The sequence below is a fragment of the Salmo salar genome, chromosome 02, assembly GCF_965601325.2.
Source record: "Salmo salar chromosome 02, fSalSal1, whole genome shotgun sequence".
Lineage (NCBI taxonomy): Eukaryota > Metazoa > Chordata > Actinopteri > Salmoniformes > Salmonidae > Salmo > Salmo salar.
The window spans coordinates 77,851,947-77,874,326 of NC_138292.1; the positions used below are offsets into that span (position 1 = coordinate 77,851,947).

Below are 22,380 nucleotides of genomic sequence, written 5' to 3' on the forward strand. Positions count from 1 at the left end.
TGAGTAATTTAGTAAATTCACCGGAAGTTTTCGGTGGGTATGCTAGTTCTGAACATCACATGCTAATGTAAAAAGCAGTTTTTTGATATAAATATGAACTTGATTGAACAAAACATGCATGTATTGTATAACATAATGTCCTAGGAGTGTCATCTGATGAAGATCATCAAAGGTTAGTGCTGCATTTAGCTGTGGTTTGGGTTTATGTGACATTATATGCTAGCTTGAAAAATGGGTGTCTGATTATTTCTGGCTGGGTACTCTGCTGACATAATCTAATGTTTTGCTTTCGTTGTAAAGCCTTTTTGAAATCGGACAATGTGGTTAGATTAACGAGAATCTTGTCTTTAAAATGGTGTAAAATAGTCATATGTTTGATAAATTGATGTAATAGCATTTCTAAGGTATTTGAATAACGCGCCACGGGATTCCTCTGGCTGTTGAGTAGGTGGGACAATTTCGTCCCACATACCCTAGAGAGGTTAAAAATCGGACATAGCGATTGCATAAAGGAGTACTGTATCTATAATTCTTAAAATAATTGTTATGTATTGTGTCAACGTTTATCGTGAGTAATTTAGTAAATTTACCGGAAGTTTTCGGTGGGTATGCTAGTTCTGAACATCACATGCTAATGTAAAAAGCTGTTTTTTGATATAAATATGAACTTGATTGAACAAAACATGCATGTATTGTATAACATAATGTCCTAGGAGTGTCATCTGATGAAGATCATCAAAGGTTAGTGCTGCATTTAGCTGTGGTTTTGGTTTTTGTGACATTATATGCTAGCTTGAAAAATGGGTGTGTGATTATTTCTGGCTGGGTACTCTCCTGACATAGTCTAATGTTTTGCTTTCGTTGTAAAGCCTTTTTGAAATCGGACAATGTGGTTAGATTAACGAGAGTCTTGTCTTTAAAATGGTGTAAAATAGTCGTATGTTTGAGAAATTGAAGTAATAGCATTTTTAAGGTTTTTGAATATCACGCCACTCGATTCCACTGGCTGTTGATTAGGTGGGACGATTTCGTCCCACATACCCTAGAGAGGTTAATAATACTTCCTGTTGACCTGACCAAGTGACCTCTCACCTCTGATCATGCTGTGTCCTCTACGTAGCCAGTTCAGATGCGGGCGGTGTTCACCGACACAGCTGATATAACCTAGAGGATTTAGGGAGAAGAGGAGAGAGGGATAAAGTGAAGGAGAGAGACTGTTTTTGAGAAAAATAAGATAGTTAAAGAGACCGTGTTCAACAGGAATCTGTGTGTGTGGCCTCACCTGATGTCTACACTAAGTGGCTGCAGAGTACTCTGCTGAAAAACATGTACAGACAGACGAGGACAAACAATACAGTGTAGTTATAGAAATAATGAAGTGTCTTAGAATTCTCCATGGTTGGCCCTCTTGCCTATTCTTTGAAGGTGGAAGGAGCCACAGTTATACAACTGAGCCTCCTTACTGCACAACGCAATCCATCAATCAGATTGATACATGAGTGTGTAGGTGTGGGTTATAGGGTGTCTAATTGTTTACATTTTTCTAATATGGGTGACTTAAAATAGCCCGTTTTGTTTTTTACAGACATCACACCCTTACCTAAATAGCACCCTCATCTGAGAAGTAGGAATAAAAGGGAGAAAAACTGGGATTTGAATAACTGCAGATGACATAAGTAAATGGAAGAATACTCTTATTGCAATGTGGATGGCTCTTAAAAGAGCCTTTTGTTATGCATAGTGTAGTCTATGGTGTTGTCAGGGAACAGCACCCTCTTCGTAGAAGTAGGAGGTGAAGATCTCCTGCACACGGATTGCCTCTCTTGCTGCGTTGTTGGCCCCCATCCTTGAAACATCCTGCAGAGCAGCAGACTTCTCCTCTGGCACACGGCGGCGAGCTGCAAATCCCCTCCTGGTCCTCGTCTCCATCCTCATGAAGTTATGCAGGACACAGGTAGCCTTCACACACCTGAATTCCTCCAGTAGGCAGTCCCAGATGACCCTGGTCACCCAACCTTGCAGTGCCCGACACGGTAACTGTAGGCAATTGTTTTGAAGGAATCTCCAGTTACAAGGTATCTGTAGGAATATGGAAGATCATGTCATTATTAGACTTTTACATCACCAGGTCATTGTGGATTACTAAAGTATAATATCCCTGAACCTGTCTGGGCTAGGGGGCAGTATTTTCACGGCCGGATAAAAAACGTACCCGATTTAAACTGGTTACTACTCTTTCCCAGAAACGAGAATATGCATATTATTAGTAGATTTCGATAGAAAACACTCGGAAGTTTCTAAAACTGTTTGACTGGTGTCTGTGAGTATAACAGAACTCATATGGCAGGCTAAAACCTCCATGCAGGAAGTGGCCTGTCTGGAATCTGCAAAAGGTTAGTTCTTTATTCAGAGAGCTCTGAATATCATACAATGTACACAGACTTTTATACCTAACATTTGGTCATAACATATGTCATACTCCTTACAAATGCCCCTCCTCTTCTTTAACCTGTTGAGGGTAGGGGGCAGTATTTGCACGGCCGGATAAAAAACGTACCCGATTTAATCTGGTTATTACTACTGCCCAGAAACTAGAATATGCATATAATTATTGGCTTTGGATAGAAAACACCCTAAAGTTTCTAAAACTGTTTGAATGGTGTCTGTGAGTATAACAGAACTCATATGGCAGGCAAAAACCTGAGAAGATTCTGTACAGGAAGTGCCCTCTCTGACCATTCCTTGGGCTTCTTGACTCTTTTTATTGAAAACTTAGGATCTTTGCTGTAACGTGACACTTCCTATGGCTCCCATAGGCTCTCAGAACCCGGGAAAAAGCTGAATGATGTCTTTGCAGCCCCTGGCTGAAAAACATTAGCGCCTTTGGTAAGTGGTCTATCAGAGGACAATGAGACTGAGGTGCATGCACGAGGCGACCCCATGTTTTTATTTTCTCTCTCTTTGAACGTAAACACGGTTTCCCGGTCGGAATATTATCGCTTTTTTACGAGAAAAATGGCATAAAAATTGATTTTAAACAGCGGTTGACATGCTTCGAAGTACGGTAATAAAATATTTTGAATTTTTTTTGTCACGAAATGCGTTGTGCGCGTGACCCTTATTTACACTTCGGATAGTGTCTTGAACGCACGAACGTGACAATGGTTCAAATGACAAATATGTCAAAGAACTATAAACTCCATCATAATTATCATTTACACAAATTACCTTAAAACCAGTATTACAAATGACCTTAAATTCACTATCCAAATGGCCCTCCCATGAGGCTGATCAGACCACAAAGGGGAGCCATGATAGAGGTCAAAAGTGTTAACCACCCTTTCAAAACAGTGTTTCTTATTATATTAGACAAATTAAAGAAAAACCATCACACATTTTCTCCATGTTGGATCCCAGAACATTCCCTTATCACATATTTAATTAAAACTCAGAAAATAAAACTTCTAAAATTCCATGTGTGCATGCCCCTTTAAGATATCGTGGCTTCTAGGAAACATTCCACAGAGACAATGAAGCACTCTTTTTCCCAGAAAAAGACAACCACTTGGTCAGCATTTCATTATACTACACCGATTCAGAAACCCAAAAGTTGACTACAAACAAAACCTAATAATACTTATAATTCCATTGTACTCCCCCCAATCATTAGTTTTCAACTTCCTCACTGGTTATGTGATTGAACCTGAGCTACCCTTGGATACAATACTGTACCTTAAATCTATGAAACTCCCATACCTAATATACTCCTTGACTAGTTTGGCCCAAGCTTGCTTTACAACATTAAAACCCATTCAGTCTGTAAACAGTCTCTCAAAGTGCTTGATAGGAAGCCCCATAGCCATCATCACTGTTACATTCTCAAAAAGCATGAACTCCTGAATTGAAAGAATATATCTTAGGCAATACACTGACGCATGTCTTGTATACAGGATTCTAAATGTCCAGGCTTCCCCTCCACTCAGAAGTTTTGTTAGACGGAAAACCCAAACCTTACGGCCGCAGATCCACAAGGTCCACCATGAGAGATGACTGTATAATTCCCTTAAGGAAAATCACCTTTAGTCAATCTGCTTTCAGTGTAAGAGCTTCCCCTTTCTGGAATACTTAGACACACACTACTGTGATTAATGTACACCGTCCCTGTAAAATAAAAATTAACTCAACCTGCAATCCACTTTACTGACCTGACATTGTTCCACGTAATGGAAACAGATTATAATGTTAGAATACATTAACTTCCTGCTCAAATTCACTATTGTTAGCTAAACAATCCCATTACTGTCAATATCAAATATGGTTTCTGTTCCTGTTGTAATGCTAGGTCAATGGTTGCCAATTCAACACCTCACAGTCTGTGTCCTCTGAATCCTCACTGTCATTCCCCTCATCTTTGTCTACTGTTACTTGGTGGGGCCTAACAATCCTCTGGCATGTGGCCTGTTTTATTGCAGTTGTAGCACTTTCTGTCCTGGGGTTCTATCCACTTTCTACTCTCCCTGTTTCCCCCTTTCTTTTTAAAATCTTTCCTGCTCTTTCCTGCAATTTCCCCAAGAGTGACGATCAAATATTCTGCTCCTGTCTGTTCTTTCTTACTTTTCTTTTCCTTGCCATTATGCTCATGGTGTATAGCATACCTCTTTACTTCGGCCAATGTGGCTGTTCCCCACCCTATCAGAGTCTCTTTTATGATCTGGCAAATTTCAGGCTTCATACCACTCAAGAAGGCTATTTTTAACTGTTGGTGGTAAGGTCCGTTGTCTCCCTGTCTAGGATCTACCAGTCCACTGTTAGCATTGAACACGTCTCTCAGTCTCTCTAAATACTGGCTAACAGTTTCCCCATCCCCTTGTTTACACTCATGTATCTTTGAAAAGTCCGCATGTCTATGGTAATAGTCCCTAAGATTATTACAGAGCTGTGTCAATTTGTCTGCATAATCCCCATCTCCTGCATATGGTTAAACTGGTTCTCCTCCTTGCCCTGGAACCCAGGCTCCCCTCACTGCTGCCCAGTCTTTCCCCACTATCTGTTGGACAGCCCTTTCCAATTCTCCTGTATTTAGTTTAAAACTCTCGGTCAGTCCCTCCATATCTCTTCTAAACCCTTCTATTCCTGTTTTTGGATGTACCATTCCCTCAACTGCTCTTGCTACATCTCTCTGAGTCCAGGGTCGATACACTTGTAAGGTATCTGATTGATCAGCTTCGCCGGCCCTAGGATTAGGAAGCTCTATGAGAGGACACTGATCCTCCTCCCAACCTAATTGAATCTCCCTCAGCCCTGGCTTATTATACGGTGCTAATCGCTTTTTAAGGTTAGACTCTTGGTTCTGGCTCTTCTTTCCTCTCCCTGGCTATGGCTTGCTCTCTCTGTTCGTGTTCATATCTTTCTCTCTCTCTCTCTCTCTCTTAGACAGCTCTGGAACCGGTGGACATGATCAGAAGTATTATTACAGATGTATGGAAGTATGATTTATACAGGATTTATACAGGATCATGTGTCATCTGTCAAATTCTACTTGACATCTTCAGTTCAGAAACAGTCATCAAGATGGGTGATCTTTGTGTGAATATAATCTCTCTCTCTCTCATTATAAACTGGGTGGTTCGAGCCCTGAATGCCGATTGGCTGACAGCTGTGGTATATGAGACCGTATACCATGGGTATGACAAAACATTTATTTTTACTGCTCTAATTACATTGGTAACCAGTTTATAATAGCAATAAGACACCTCGGGGGTTTGTGGTATACTGCCAATATATTGCCAAGGGCTGTATCCAGGCACTCCGAGTTGCATCGTGCATATGAACAGTCCTTAGCTGTGGTATATTGGCCATAAACAACACCTCCTTTGGCCTTAATGCTTAACTATACCATCATGGAACCGATCGTCTTGCTGTGTTACCACCTACAGAGGTGGACCTCTAACTTCACTGCCAGAACATGCTGATTCATTTCTCTCAGGATCTCCACTGTGATCCCCACAGCTCCCTCAGGGCTGTATCTCTTCACCATCTGATCCACTTTGACCTGTCTGTCAGTGTTCTCCAGCTGGCTCTCTGGGATGGGAGGACAGTCAGGCAGCTGGAACGTAGTCAGGTAAAACTTTAATGTCTTCAGCTGTTCTTCAGTGAGCTCCTCCAGACTGGTCAGCAGCAGAGTTGAACCAGCCAAATATTTGGGTCCCTAAAATAACAAAGATGATAAGATATAAGAGAATAGAAATACTGACTACTGATCTAAAACAAAGAACATGAATATATTCATATTGGTAGGAAATACTAGAATCTTCCCACTGGCCTCTCAATATCTCATTCTCATATCTTGCACACACACTTACTGCTCTTCATTGGTCTGATCTTTCTCAGCATCTCATCAGCATTCTCCTCAGACTCGGTCAACCTGGACACAGGAAACAGTCACACACTGCTCTGTTCCCCTACAGCACCACCATATGCTGTGGTCACTACACTGTTCTGTTCCCCTACAGCACCACCACATGCTGTGGTCACAACACTGTTCTGTTCCCCTACACCACCACCACATGCTGTGGTCACTACACTGTTCTGTTCCCCTACACCACCACCACATGCTGTGGTAACTACACTGTTCTGTTCCCCTACACCACCACCACATGCTGTGGTCACTTCACTGTTCTGTTCCCCTACACCACCACCACATGCTGTGGTCACTTCACTGTTCTGTTCCCCTACACCACCACCACATGCTGTGGTCACTTCACTGTTCTGTTCCCCTACACCACCACCACATGCTGTGGTCACTACACTGTTCTGTTCCCATACACCACCACCACCACATGCTGTGGTCACTACACTGTTCTGTTCCCCTACCCCACCACCACCACATGCTGTGGTCACTACACTGTTCTGTTCCCCTACACCACCACCACATGCTGTGGTCACTACACTGTTCTGTTCCCCTACACCACATGCTGTGGTCACTACACTGTTCTGTTCCCCTACACCACCACCACATGCTGTGGTCACTTCACTGTTCTGTTCCCCTACAGCACCACCACATGCTGTGGTAACTACACTGTTCTGTTCCCCTACACCACCACCACCACATGCTGTGGTCACTACACTGTTCTGTTCCCCCACACCACCACCACATGCTGTGGTCACTACACTGTTCTGTTCCCCTACACCACCACCACATGCTGTGGTCACTACACTGTTCTGTTCCCCTACACCACCACATGCTGTGGTCACTACACTGTTCAGTTCCCCTACACCACCACCACATGCTGTGGTCACTACACTGTTCTGTTCCCCTACACCACCACATGCTGTGGTCACTACACTGTTCTGTTCCCCTACACCACCACCACCACATGCTGTGGTCACTTCACTGTTCTGTTCCCCTACACCACCACCACATGCTGTGGTCACTACACTGTTCTGTTCCCCTACACCACCACCACATGCTGTGGTCACTACACTGTTCTGTTCCGCTACACCACATGCTGTGGTCACTTCACTGTTCTGTTCCCCTACACCACCACCACATGCTGTGGTCACTACACTGTTCTGTTCCCCTACACCACCACCACATGCTGTGGTCACTACACTGTTCTGTTCCCCTACACCACATGCTGTGGTCACTACACTGTTTTGTTCCCCTACACCACATGCTGTGGTCACTTCACTGTTCTGTTCCCCTACAGCACCACCACATGCTGTGGTAACTACACTGTTCTGTTCCCCTACACCACCACCACCACATGCTGTGGTCACTACACTGTTCTGTTCCCCTACACCGCCACCACCACATGCTGTGGTCACTACACTGTTCTGTTCCCCTACACCGCCACCACATGCTGTGGTCACTACACTGTTCTGTTCCGCTACACCACATGATGTGGTCACTTCACGGTTCTACATTAATTTCACAGGTCATGAAAATTATGCTGTAGAATAAAATGTTAAAAGGACAAGTTCACTTTTTTTTTTTACAAAATCTGTACTTGGATGTAAATCACATGTAAACTGATTACTTTTTAATTTTTAATTTCACTTGGTTATGAGAAACGTACCCCATCAGTGATAGACTTCCTCATGCGCATTCTACAGTTGCAGGGGGCACAGATAAAACACGAACAAATGCTCCAAAAACACCCAAATATGTCGTTTTTGAAACGGCAACTCTGCGCGGAAGTATCGCTCAAGTCAAGTACAACCTTGTAGATAAAGTTAAGAATGACACAATTTCATGTATAGGCCTACAGCACCTAAAGACCCGCATCACTATACCGAGAGCATTGCCATTTCTAAAAAGGACATATTTGGGTGATGAAAACGTTAACTTATTCTTTAAAGGGACAATTCACTACTTTTAAAATGTATCATTATCTATCCAGCACCATACCATTAGACATATATACAATCTCACCAGTGACTACATTGTTTTTTATATTCAATTTCCACTCGCATCCTGTTTCCTGTCAGAAGCAGCCCACACACATTTGGCACTGCTTACATATCGGTGTCTAAGCCTGTAATAAAACGTTATGGATGAGTTATGAGTTAAGTGCTAGCAGCTATAGCTATTACAACGTTATGAATTCATAGCAAGATTATAACCTAGACATGTTATGGAGGCTTATAAACACTAACGTCACGTTGTTGCATTATTTCACCATGCATGTTATTAATAAAGACATCCTGTTACTTCTCCCACTTCCCTTTGTTGAAATATGAAACTTAAGAGGGACCTGTGTTTTAGTTAATCATGTCAGATGACCTAGATTTTTACTTTTATTTAAAGCTTTTTTATCAAACTGTCCCCTTTTCTTTTTATGTCAGATGGTCCAGACCCATCCTCAGACAATATGGTCTAATTCAAATTTCTGGAAAAAGCTCAAAATGAAAAGGTTAAAATACAGGTAAACCAAAACACAACGGGCCCTATAATTTACCCATGAAGTAACAGCATACTCAGTTTTCCTTTAAAAATGGTTCTTACCATCGAAGGGTGCATTTTTGGACACCAGGAATCTATGCGCAGCCAGCCGACTGGAACATAATGCCTGCTAGCACAAAGCTTCAGTTATCAGCAGCCCATCCTAGCCCATCCCAGCCCATCCCATTGTGCATTCTCCCTTGTTCTCTGGTAGTGCGTCACCCTCTTGTGGACAAACTGACACCAAACCAACTTAACATTAAGCTTTATTTTAAATCAGCTGTGTAGTGCTAGGGCAAAACCAAAAAGGTACCCTTGGGATGCCCAGGACCGACTTTGGGAAACACGACTCTAGTGCACTGAGTGTTTCCTAATCCAGGTCCAGTCCTCCTGGGGAAAGTGCCCTGGCACATTAACAAACCTGATTCAAATAATCAAAAGGCTTAATGTTGAGTTGATTAGTTGAAGCAGTTGTGTGGTGATAGGGCAAAAACAGAAAAGTGAACCTTTTGGGTCCCCAGGATCAGGATTAACAAACACTGGTCTAGAGATCATGGTCTGACATTCTAGCGATGAAGTCGATAAAACATCTCTGATATGATCTTGTTCTTTATGTTTCCAGTTGTATCACAGGTTGCATTTGTAATGAAACAATATTCTGACCCCTTTAATGGGTTTGTAGGATTTATTTAAATATATACACCACCATTCAAAAGTTTGGGGTCACTTAGAAATGTCCTTGTTTTAGAAAGAAAAGCACATTTTTTTGTCCATTAAAATAACATCAAATTGATCGGAAATACAGTGTAGACATTGTTAATGTAGTAAATGACTTTTGTAGCTGGAAACTGACAATTTTTTATTGAATATCTACATAGAGGCCCATTATCAGCAACCATCACTCCTGTGTTCCAATAGCACGTTGTGTTAGCTAATCCAAGTTTATAATAAAAAAAAGGCTAATTGATCATTAGAAAACCCTTTTGCAATTATGTTAGCACCGCTGAAAACTGTTGTTCTGATTCAAGAAGCAATACACCTGGCCTTCTTTAGACTAGTTGAGTATCTGGAGCATCAGCATTTGTTGGTTCGATTACAGGCTCAAAATGGCCAGAAACAAAGAACTTTCTTCTGAAACTCGTCAGTATATTCTTGTTCTGAGAAATGAAGGCTATTCCATTCGAGAAATTGCCAAGAAACTGAAGATCTCGTACAACGCTGTGTACTACTCCCTTCACAGAACAGCGCAAACTGCCTCTAACCAGAATAGAAAGAGTGGGAGGCCCCGGTGCACTACTGAGCAAGAGGACAAGTAAATTAGAGTGTCTAGTTTGAGAAACAGACGCCTCACAAGTCCTCAACTGACAGCTTCATTAACTGGTACCCGCAAAACACCAGTCTCAACGTCAACAGTGAAGAGGCGATTCCGGGGTGCTGGCCTTCTAGGCAGTAAACTATCAGAGTATATCCTAGAATCCAGTAGAATCATGTTACCCATCAGAGTATATCCTAGAATCATTATGTAACCTATCAGAATACATTCTAGAATCATGTTACCTGTCAGAGTATATCCTAGAATCTAGTAGAATCATAATGTAACCTATCACGAGTATATCCTAGAAACCAGTATAATCATAATGTAACCTATGAGTATATCCTAGAATCTAATAGAATAATAATATAAACTATCAGAGAATATACTAGAATCCAGCATACTGTAATCATAATGTAACGTATCAGAGTATATCCTAGTGTCTAAAGAATAAAGTATACCCTACCATACAAAGTATATCATTGTATACTTATAGAATGACTGGGGCAAGGCAAGGGTAGCCTATAATATAGGGTCGATTGGCAACAGTGATGGTCTAGTCCATCTTTAAAACCTCCGTTTAGATTTTGAAGCCGAAAAATAACATGCCTAGCTAACAGCTAGATGTTGTTTTTACTTTCTATTCTAATTTCGAGGCTCCACATGTTGTCATGGAAAATATGAATGTTATTTCCAACAACCAAGGAGCAACTCCGCCGTAAATCCAGTGCATATTGAACACTGAGAATGCTGAAAGCATAGAAATAAGAATGAATAGAATGGGCTTGGAAGCTCTAACCCTGGCAAACTCATGGGTACACTCGCAAATAATGGCTGCCTTCTATTGTGATGCAATAATGTTCATGGTATTTTGGAATGTTCTATCAACTGATGCTGGGTTGCCATGGTAATGTAAAATGTTCATTCAAATGATACTAACTGATGTGGCTCATGCAATGGAATGTATTATTTATTTTTACGTCAGTTTAGTTCACTCAACAAATCACAGCACAGATTAAAGGGTACACTTCCTGCTTTTACTTCCTGGCATGGATACACTCAAAATGGCTGCCAGTCCACCCATTATGCCGTCATTGACTTGAATGGAGACACCTTTCTATTCATTCTTTTATCTATGGCTGAAAAGCCAGTCTCTTTGGTAATGACGAGGAGTGGCATGTTAGCTGAAGAGACTGGTACCCAGACTACATATAATGGGCTTTATTGCAGGACTTTTTGGGGACCAACAATTGATTCCCATTCAAAATCCAATTTTTCCTAACCCCTAAACAATAACCCCTAACCCTAACTGTAAACTAACCCATAAACAACAACCCCTAACCGTAACTGTACACTAACCCCTAAACAATAACTCCTAACCCTAACTGTAAACTAACCCCTGAGCCTAAAATAACCTGGTTACAAGTGAAGACTGCCAAAAAGTCCTTACTTCTCTGAATTTTAGTTGGTTTACTATTCATGAGTACTTCTGGTACTCACAAGTATAGTAAAATGTGTACACACACACATACAAAACATAAGACTATTAAATGTACCATTAAAATGGTTGTCATACGTATAAAGAGCATTGTTCAGTGTTCATTAAAATGGGACAAGGCATAGACCAGAGGGGTTTTACTACAAAGCAGATTCAATGAGTTAGCTAGCCAGCTTGTCTAAATATTCTGATATGACCTTTTCTTTTTTTAGAAAGATAAGCTTGGAATTGGCATTGGCAACACTCTACTCAGCCAACTGGATGCAGTCTATCACAGTGCCATCCGTTTTGTCACCAAAGCCCCTTATACCACCCACCACTGCGACCTGTATGCTCTAGTCGGCTGGCACTCGCTACATATTTGTCGCCAGACCCACTGGCTCCAGGTCATCTATAAGTCTATGCTTGGTAAAGCTCCGCCTTACCTCAGCTCACTGGTCACGATAAGAACACCCACCCGTAGCACACGCTCTAGCAGGTATATCTCACTGGTCATCCCCAAAGCCAACACCTCCTTTGGCCGCATTTCCTTCCAGTTCTCTGCTGCCAATGACTGGAACAAATTGCAAAAATCGCTGAAGCTGGAGACTTATATTTCCCCCACTAACTTTAAACATCAGCTATCTGAGCAGCTAACCGATCGCTGCAGCTGTACATAGTCCATCTCTAAATAGCCCACCCAATCTACCTACCTCATCCCCATATTATTTTGATTTACGTTTCTGCTCTTTGGCACACCAGTGTTTCTACTTGCACATCACCATCTGCTCATCTATCACTCCAGAGTTAATTTGCCAAATTGTAATTACTTCGCTACTATAGCCTATTTATTCCCTTACCTCCTCATGCCATTTGCACACACTGTATATAGATTTAAATTTTTTTAATTGTGTTATTGACTGCATGCTTGTTTATTCCATGTGTAACTCTGTTGTTGTATGTGTCAAACTGCTTTGCTTTATCTTGGCCAGGTCGCAGTTGTAAATGAGAACATGTTCTCAACTAGCCTACCTGGTCAAATAAAGGTGAAATAAAAATACAAAAATTGTTTAACTGACTCAACCAAAAACGCATATCTAATTTTGAATTTATTAATTAGACAGAAAATCAATAGATATTTCTGGTTGCTTACCAAAGTTACCTGGATAACTAATTGATCCTGCTTTGTAGTATACCCCCTCTGTACACATATGTCATTTGAATACTCACAAGCAGATCCCTACTACAAGCTATTAAAGTGAATTTAATTATTTTTGTTGGTTCTGGATTGCTGAGATTAATAATAATAATAGTCATTTAGCAGATGCTTTTCTCCAAAGCAACTCACAGTCAGTCAGTCATGCATGCACACATTCACGTATGGGTGGTCCCAGGAATTGAACACAGAATTCTAGTATTAGTAGCAGTAGTAGAACACTACAGTTGCTGCTCTTTCAAAGCATACAGAGACGTCCAGCGTGTCCGGCGTGTGTGCTAGTCCGGTGTCTATGTTAGTCCGGTGTGTGTGTGTGTGTCTTCTGGTGTTTTCTGAGTCTCCAGATGTGCAGAAAGCATTTGCCACAGACCAGACACTGGAAGGGCCTCTCTCCTGTGTGAATGAGCTGATGCTCTTTTAAACTAGAAGATGTGGAGAGACTGGCCCCGCAGTCGGCACAGTGGTGAAGTTTCTCCCCTGTGTGAGTCCGATGGTGTGCCCTCATGTTACCCCTCTGTGAGAAACCCTTCCCACACACGGGACAGTGGAAAGGTTTCTCTCCTGTGTGAATCCGCTGGTGGGATTTCAACTGCTGCAAGTCGATGAAGCTTTTCCCACAATCGGCGCAGAGGTGAGGTCTCTCCCCAGTGTGGATGAGAAGGTGCCTCTTCAGAGTCTCTGACCGGGAATAGGCCTTCCCACAGTCAGGGCAGCGGTGCGGTTTCTCTCCCGTATGTGCACGTTGGTGCCGTCGAAGCTCGGATGGTTTGGGGAAGCAGATCCCGCAGTCAGCGCAGCGGTGGGGTCTCTCCAGCTTCCCTTGGTGAGCCTGCTCGTGCACTTTCCGGTGACGGTTGTCAGCAAAGCTCTTCCCGCACTGGGAGCAAGGAAACGGTTTCTCTCCGGTGTGTCCTCGCTCGTGCAGAACCAGGCCGGATAACTTCTTGAAGGTTTTGCCACATTTAGGACAAGGGTGGTCCATCCTCTTTCTCCTCTGGTGTATGGGCTGGTGCCTTAGATTAGAACACTATTGTTATTGTCTACACAGTTAATCGTCCATTAACTTTTTAACAGAACAGAAATGGATCTTTGGTGTTCTGGCTTACCTTCTGAGGCGCGATAGCTTCTCAAACGTCTTGCCACATTGTTGACACTGGTGAGTCAGCTTCTCGGTGCTCTTGTGTGTTGCACTGTGTTTCTTCAGGACTGAGAGGTTGCCAAAAGACTGGTTGCAGTCAGGGCACGGGTGCTTGCTCTTCCTCAAGTGTGATGGCTCGTGCCTCTTCAGACGCGACAGCCTCTCAAAGGTTTTACCACAGTCGGGGCACTGGTGAAGTTTCTTTACTGTGTTCTTATTCTTCGTTGGTGGTTTGGGTTCTCCCACCTTCACTACCACAGTGGGACTAGGTGTGTAGTCGGAGTCTGAACCTAGACAGACAATGGAATAGATTTAGCCTGGTTAAAACATTGGTTAGTGTCTGGATTAACAAGGCTAGAATTGTTCAGTTTAGAGTAAACAAAAAGTGTGAGTGAGTGAGAGACGAGACACAGGTAGTCATTGGGCGGGCGGGCGGTCACTCAATGTCGGGCATATTACACAATGTGACATATACTATTAAAAGGTCCAATGCAGCCATTTTTGACTGAATATCAAATAATTTCTCTGTAACAATTAAGTACTTTACTGTAATAGTTTCCCATTAAAGTTGTCAAAAAGAAAAAAATAGCTTTTTAGCAACAAAAAAAATGTAATGCAAGAATTTTGCTAGTTCTGTCTGGGAGTGGTCTGAGTGAGGGTCCTAATTGGGGCCGAATGGGAGGGAAATGTCACCTGAAAACTATCTGCTATTGGCAGAGAGGTTTGGGACTCTTATTGGTCTATTAACTCCACCCACACAAAACCTGCTGATTAGGTGTATATCAGGGGTGGGCAACTCCAGTCCTGTGACACCAATCAGGCCCTTGAGGACTGGAATTGCCCACCCCTGGTGTAGATGGCATTTTCAACCAGCAACTATCAAGAAATAACACTGATCATATATATATATTTTTTACACTTTTACAGTGTTAGTTTCATCAGCTGTTGTATAAATATGACACAAAACAAAGAAACTAAATTTTGACCGCAACTGGGCCTTTAACACAATGCTACCGACATTACTATGAAACTGCTAATGTTCTCCCCAAACCCAACCTCGGTCAACCATGTCCTCATCCTCCTCATCCTCTTTGACAATCACATTGAATGTTGGTTTTCTTGCTTCACTGAGCCCTGGAAGGTCCTCTGGTTCCAACTCAGACTTACCAACAGCACCTGGGGATGGAATAGAATTAGGTTCATTTCTAAATCCCCTTAACAAAATCCCAGTTGGAAGAATCTCAGAATCAGGTGAGAAGCAGGAAATCTGTGAATCCTCCAACTAAGATTTCTGGGAATTTTTGGAGTTATGGGAATTGTGCCTAACCGGCCTTATTGTCAACACTAGCTAGGTTTGTTACAATAGGGCATTTCCATGGTAATGGAATGACACAGACTCAAATTTTTCACTTAAAAAATGTATGCCTAACAAACACCATTGATTTCAAAGTTTAACAAACCATACCACTCTATTTTTAACACTGAACATTTTACTATAAAACACATTTACTAGAAGAACTGTTCAGATCCAAAGTTGGGTAACAGAATTTTGGTAAAATCTCCCTCTGTTTTTTTTATGTAACCAAGATAAAGTTTGATCATAAAGTTACTGTTCCCCTTCCCCACTTGGATTCATTATTAAGGGGCCATCACCATAACTCTCATTTTAATACACCAATAGTAACATGATATTCTCTTACTTAATTTAAATAAGTACCGCCTTGTAACCAACATCAGAAAAGGCACGTTTTCAGAGTGGCGTGGTTTATATAGCTCGATCACAGTAGGCTGCTGAGGGGAGAACGGCTCATAATAATGGCAGGAACAGAGCAAATGGAATGACATCAAACACCTGGAGATTTGATACCATTCCACTGATTACGCTCCAGTCATTGCCACGAGCCCGTTCTCCCTAATTAAGGTACCACCAACCTTCTGTGAGCTAAATAGCTACTCTACTGGTGCCAAAATGTGACTGTAGGATGTCAGCAAATATTATGAAAAGTGGACCCTGTTCATCTATGGCAAAGATACTTCTACATTTCCCCTTTCATCTGTGTCAGTTTGATGCTAACTAGGTATTCAGCCAGCATGGAACAAAGGAGGGGAGGGGAGGGGGGGGGGGGGTCGTTCCAACCTCTGACACAGTTGTCATGTCAACACATTCGTCAGTGCTGCTGTGAACCGCATCACAAGAGACATACCAAATGGGAGATGTAAAAAAATGTAAAGCTAATATTGGTGATTTCCCGCCACCTGCAGCGTTGCAGTCTTGTCATTTATTTACTGTAGCCACTAGATGGCGGCGATAGAGCTTAAACCCATTTACGAACTATAGGCAACCCAATTTGAAGAAGGCTCACAATCATAGAGAATGATAGAGGCCTCTAGTGGCCAAAAGGCTTTGTTAGTATGGGCAGCACCATTGAGGGCTTCTACCATTTGAATATAGTCAACTGGGTGGGACTTCCAACTATATTGGCTAATCCCTCCTGTTGAAGTCATGTCCAACCGGGTCATCAGGAGGGATCAGCCAATCGTGAAGAAGAAAATGGACTACTTCACAAAAGGGAGATTGCCCATGCAAAGGTGCGTCCTCCATCTCTCTCTATGCTCCCAACCCATAGGAATCCCCACCCATAGGAATCCCCACCCAGAGGAATCCCCACCCAGTTGACTATTTTAAAAAATGGTGGAAGCCCTCAATGGCAACGTCCATGCTAAAAACGGGTGATATACATCTAGAGTCCATCTGTGGTTTGAGCAGAAATCAAAACTTTGCTTTTTCCTAATATTAAGGATATAAAATGGTTGGGGAAAGTATACAGTTGAAGTCGGAAGTTTACATACACCATAGATAAATACATTTAAAACTCAGTTTTTCACAATTCCTGACATTTAATCCTAGTAAAAATTCCCTGTCTTAGGTCAGTTAGGATCACATTTTATTTTAAGAATGTGAAATGTCAAAATAATAGTAGAGTGAATGATTTATTTCAGCTTTTATTTCTTTCATCACATTCCCTGTGGGTCAGAAGTTTACATACACTCAATTAGTATTTGGTAGCATTGCCTTTAAATTGCTAACTTGGGTCAAACTTTCAGGTAGCCTTCCACAAGCTTCCCACAATAAGTTGGGTGAATTTTGGCCCATTCCTCTTGACAGAGCTGGTGTAACGGAGTCAGGTTTGTAGGCCTCCTTGCTCGCACACGCTTTTTCAGTTCTGCCCACAAATGTTCTATAGGATTGAGGTCAGGGCTTTGTGTTGGCCACTCCAATACCTTGACTTTGTTGTCCTTAAGCCATTTTTCCACAACGTTGGAAGTATGATTGGGGTCATTGTCCATTTGGAAGACCCATTTGTGACCAAGCTTTAACTTCCTGACTGATGTGTTGAGATGTTGCTTCAATATATCCACATAATTTTCTTCCCTCATGATGCCATCTATTTTGTGAAGTGCACCAGTCCCTCCAGCAGCAAAGCACCCCCACAACATGATGCTGCCACCCCCGTACGATCTTTGTCCCCATGTGCAGTTGCAAACCGTAGTCTGACGTTTTTATTGCGGTTTTGGAGCAGTGGCTTCTTCCTTGCTGAGCGGCCTTTCAGGTTATGTCGATATAGGACTCGTTTTACTGTGGATATAGATACCTCTGTACCTGTTTCCTCCAACATCTTCACAAGGTCCTTTGCTGTTGTTCTGGGATCGATTTGCACTTTTCGCACCAAAGTATTCATCTCTAGGAGACCGAACGCATCTCCTTCCTGAGCGGTATGATGGCTGCATGGTCCCATGGTGTTTATACTTGCGTACTATTGTTTGTACAGATGAACATGGTATCTTCAGGCATTTGGAAATTGCTCCCAAGGATGACCAGACAATTTTTTTAACTGAGGTCTTGGATGATTTCTTTTGATTTCCCCATGATGTCAAGCAAAGAGGCACTGAGTTTGAAGGTAGGCCTTGAAATACATCCACAGGTACACCTCCAATTGACTCAAATGATGTAAATTGGCCTATCAGAAGCTTCTAAATCTATGACAACATTTTCTAGAATTTTCCAAGCTGTTAAAAGGCACAGTCAACTTAGTGTATGTAAACTTCTGACCCACTGAATTATAAGTGAAATAATCTGTCTGTAAACAATTGTTGGAAAAATTACTTGTGTCAAGCACAAAGTAGATGTCCTAACCAATTTGCAAAAACTACAGTTTGTTAACAAGAAATTTGTGGAATGGTTGAAAAACGAGTTTTAATGACTCCAACCTAAGCGTATGTAAACTTCTGACTTCAACTGTATATGCCTTAATTTCTCCAAAATATAGACTCAGCTTTCATTTGACACCAGATTTCACATTCTCCTATGACCTTTACATGTTGGTGCTCATGGGTCCTTTTACATGGAAATGAGACATGTGGTCTAGGGTGGTCTAGCAGTCTAAGTCGCTGGCTCCAGAACAAATATACCGTCGGTGGTGTTCCGGCCCGACTAGCTGCGCAGGCGTTGCGACAACCAATGGTTTCGTGCCACATCATCGACTGCTCTGGCATCAAATTGCTATATCACATGATGTGGTTAGCTGGTATGTTAAACACCCATCCAGCCGTTGTGAGATCTGACATGTTGGCATGTTTTCAGGCAGTAACATCCCACCACCGTGTACTCCAGTAGAATTCAGAACTCTTTCCTCTCTACTCTATCCTACCCAATGAAACAGAACATATGAGAGGAGTAGCACTGCCCCACTTCTTAAACACTTTTAAAGTAGGATTTTTTTTATTTTTATATATCCTAGTTTACCTTCATGACTGTAGTCCATTTGTGAGGGCTGGACAGGGTTGCACCAGCTGTGTGTAACGTCATCATCACTAGTGGGTTCGTCTTTAACACTGATATGAGGATCCATATACAGTGCTTTATCTGTAGGTACGATGGCACGTACACACACACAAAATGAAGTGAAATGTTTAGTTTTGGCGAAAGTAGGCAGGTTTCCATTGACCCAGCAATGTCGCAAAAAATATAATTGCGACATGTGTAATGGAAACGGCAGATCTAGGAGAACTTTTGTAAACAACAACATTTGTATCTGTTCGACATGGGTAGATTTGTCTTTTGACAAACTTTCTTTACTACGAGACATGATGAAAGTGTTTTTTTTCAAAGAAATTATAGCAGGATAATGTTGAAGGTACGCGGGGCACGTGATGTCATCACGTAACTATATATAAAACTCCACATTTAATTGTAAATCCCTACTGCCTGCAAAAACCATTTTTTCAACTAAAAATTACATTTATTTTTAGGACTGATTTTCCTAACAGTTCAAGAATGCCTGAATTGCTTTGCCTTGCTTTTCTGGTTGGCTGGCAAGTTTCGCCATCCAATTATTTAGGATCTACAGGAGAGCAAGTTACCCAATGATCTACAGTATATATTTTTACACACACACTAGATGACAATAGAGGCCCATACATAGCATCAGCAATCCAGCGTTTACATACACATCATTGCACTTACCCCATTCATAGACGCCAACTGCTTTTGCTCCTATTTATGATAGTATCTTCTGACCGAGGGAGTTTTGTTAAGAGCCTAGCTTAAGGTACCGTTTTGGAAACATAAATAACTTATTAAAAAAAAACCTTCATAGGATTAGTGGTCCCACATGGCCATATTATATCCATGTTACAGCGTTTGTTTACAGAAAACAGAGGTGACCACCTGTGCTACATTGCTATGCTTTGAACACACCGACACAATGAAACGTTGAGTTTGCCTTGCAGCATAGGGTTGCGGAGGCAGTTGCAGTGCGTTCGGTGTGGTGCATACGTTGAACGTATGCGTCAAACTGTAAGTGTAGACGGCTTGACAGAAATGGTAGCAGAAGGTCAATGTTGAACTTTATCCAGATGATGCAGCATACCATTTTGCGCAATGACACGGTCGGTGTGTTCGAAGCGTATATGGGAGGCACCCATATCTGTATGAATCTGTGCAAATTCTTTTTTATTTAAAGTATTTTTTTCTCGCTAATGAAAGGGCCATATGTTTCGAGAGCGATGATTATCAAATCGTATTAGTCACATGCACCGAATACAACAGGTGAAATGCTTACTTACAAGCCCGTAACCAACAATGCAGTTTAAAAAATAAGAATAAGAGAAAAGTAACAATTAAAGAGCAGCATGAAATAACAGGGAGACTAAACAGGGCGGTACCGATACAGAGTCAATGTGCAGGGGCGTGGTTATTTGAGGTGGTAAGTACATGTAGAGTTATTAAAGTGACAATGCATAGATGACAGAGTAGCAGTGGTTGTTGTTTCTAAACGTTAAAACACAGTGTCGAGATTGTAGTTCACACGAACCAGTTGTTAGAGACGCTAATCACTGGAACATGTAGGGAGAAGGCAGAATGCCACCTAGAGTTAGAGAGAGCTGCATGGACCATAGCGATATGTTGGCACATTAATTATTAGAATATGGCAAATATTAGTCAATTCTTGCATTCTATCCATGCTGGCTTTCACGGGCTACCTGAGACATGAAACATATAGGTGGGTATACGGGCTGTCGACAACTTATTAATGCGCAACTTGCTTAAATGGGTAATGGAAACACAAACCACTTCATTTTTATTCGACACTGTAGGTTTTAGCGAAAGTGTTAAACAAAAGTGTGAAGTCATTATGTCCAGCTGTTTTTCTCGACAAGACAAGATAGTTGAATGGAAACGCACCATAACAGGCAATTGTCGCATTTGCCTGGAAACCCAACATGGAATTGGTTAGAATTCTATGTCAGCAAGAAATTAGGCTTTGAATCAGGAATGTTTCCTCTCACGACCTCCATTTTATTTTACTAGGCAAGTCAGTTAAAAACAAATTATTATTTTCAATGACGGCCTAGGAACAATGGATTAACTGCCTTGTTCAGGAGCAGAACGACAGATTTTTACTTTGTCAGCTCGGGGATTCGATCTTGCAACCTTCCGGTTACTAGTCAAACGCTATGCTACCTGCCGCCCCGCTATAGGCCAGAATGATGAATACAATTACATTTTATGTAATTATACTTTCCTATCTATGTCTCACATTCCTACCGCCAAAAGGACCAACTGCACGGACAACCGGTAGACCTACCTTAAAATATAATTGTATTCAACATTCGTGAGAGGAAACTTTCCTGATTCAAACGCTCATTTCGGATGGACGTAGAATTCTAGGGAATTCAATGTCGGGTTTCCAGGCAACTGTCGCATCTATTTTCTATGCGAACTTTGTAAATGTCGACAAATCACTGGACAAGTCCATGGAAACATAACTAGTGACAGGCAGAGGCATAATGTAGGCAGAGGCATAATGGTAGGCAGAGACAATGTTTAACGTTATTACAGATCTGATGTTTACAGACATACAAGACAGAGGGCTACCATTAGCAATGACATGTGGAGGCACAGGTGACATGATGACAACGGTGGAAATATCACGGTTTATTTCTGTGAACATGTTGCCACTATTTCAGCACTCACCAATAAAGGCCAGCTTCTGACGTTAACAGCACTGCAGGAAACAAAACAGCCACCCACCTATGCTAACGATGCTAGTACTGCTGTTAGCTTGCTCTCTCTGTGACTGTCCTTTTCATAGAGTTCTAGCTATTTAAATTATCTCGCATTCTAGTAGTGTCAGTAATCCTTAAATCAGCAACGTATCAAGTCACGTCTCATATATACATATATTTATTTTAACTTGGAAAACGCGGAGTTGCTAGCTACCTACCTGATGGCAGCACAAATATTACGCCACTTCCGGTTTTAGTACGGAACGGAAGTTTACTGTCCTACTGGAGCTCAACTTTTTCTCACCCAAACGATTAATAGCAAGGATGTGAGTTTAGGAGTTGATGAATAATGTGCGACTAAAGCTTGCATGGCGCACAGTAAACATTAGGCCTACTGCAGTTAGCTAGCTGCTAACCAAAGGTAGCTTTTTCTATTACTAGCTAACTTTAGCTAGCTGCACCAGTATCTTGTTAGAGGAAACGTTGAATTTGACGAATCTCCTCTCTTGTCCGGTAATGTACAATCTATTGCCCCAAAAGACAACTCGGCAACCGTTATAATGTCAAAATACATTCGCTCCGATTTGGAAAATCGTTTTGAACAGTCATCCAATTCGGAATTCCAAGACGGACACTATGGCATCTTTCTAGATCTCCGACATGAAGTTCACTAACGTCATTATTTAACCTCGTTTCAGTTGTCCTGAAAGCACCAGTACTTTCA

At 41.8% G+C, this 22,380-nt stretch overlaps 1 protein-coding gene across 3 annotated transcripts; it reads right to left on the reverse strand.

Annotated features, from left to right (window-relative positions):
* Positions 1-3,395: 3,395 nt before the first annotated feature.
* Positions 3,396-22,380, reverse strand: LOC106564203 (uncharacterized). 3 transcript variants are annotated; one of them, XM_014130247.3, is made up of 7 exons: positions 21,625-22,380; positions 18,892-19,011; positions 15,144-15,263; positions 14,056-14,377; positions 9,008-13,962; positions 6,363-6,424; positions 3,396-6,208 (listed from the first exon to the last, which is right to left on the reverse strand). In XM_014130247.3, the coding sequence occupies exons 2-5, from the start codon at positions 18,995-18,997 to the stop codon at positions 13,245-13,247; spliced, it is 1,266 nt and encodes a 421-aa protein (XP_013985722.1). In that variant the 5' UTR covers positions 18,998-19,011; positions 21,625-22,380; the 3' UTR covers positions 3,396-6,208; positions 6,363-6,424; positions 9,008-13,244. The 3 variants fall into 3 exon arrangements, with proteins under 3 accessions (XP_013985722.1, XP_045566099.1, XP_013985721.1); XM_045710143.2 differs by lacking the exon at positions 18,892-19,011 and having other exon boundaries at positions 21,625-22,379; XM_014130246.3 differs by lacking the exon at positions 21,625-22,380 and having other exon boundaries at positions 18,892-21,610.

What these genes read in the sequence shown, in the direction of transcription:
- LOC106564203 (XM_014130246.3), bottom strand. Translation starts at nt 19,234, where the DNA reads ATGTCTCGTAGTAAAGAAAGTTTGTCAAAAGACAAATCTACCCATGTC. An exon ending in AATGGACTACAGTCATGAAG is followed by an intron (nt 15,264 to 18,891) that starts GTAAACTAGGAT and finishes TTCCATCCCCAG; the next exon opens with GTGCTGTTGGTAAGTCTGAG. An exon ending in TGAGGACATGGTTGACCGAG is followed by an intron (nt 14,378 to 15,143) that starts GTTGGGTTTGGG and finishes TTGTCTGTCTAG; the next exon opens with GTTCAGACTCCGACTACACA.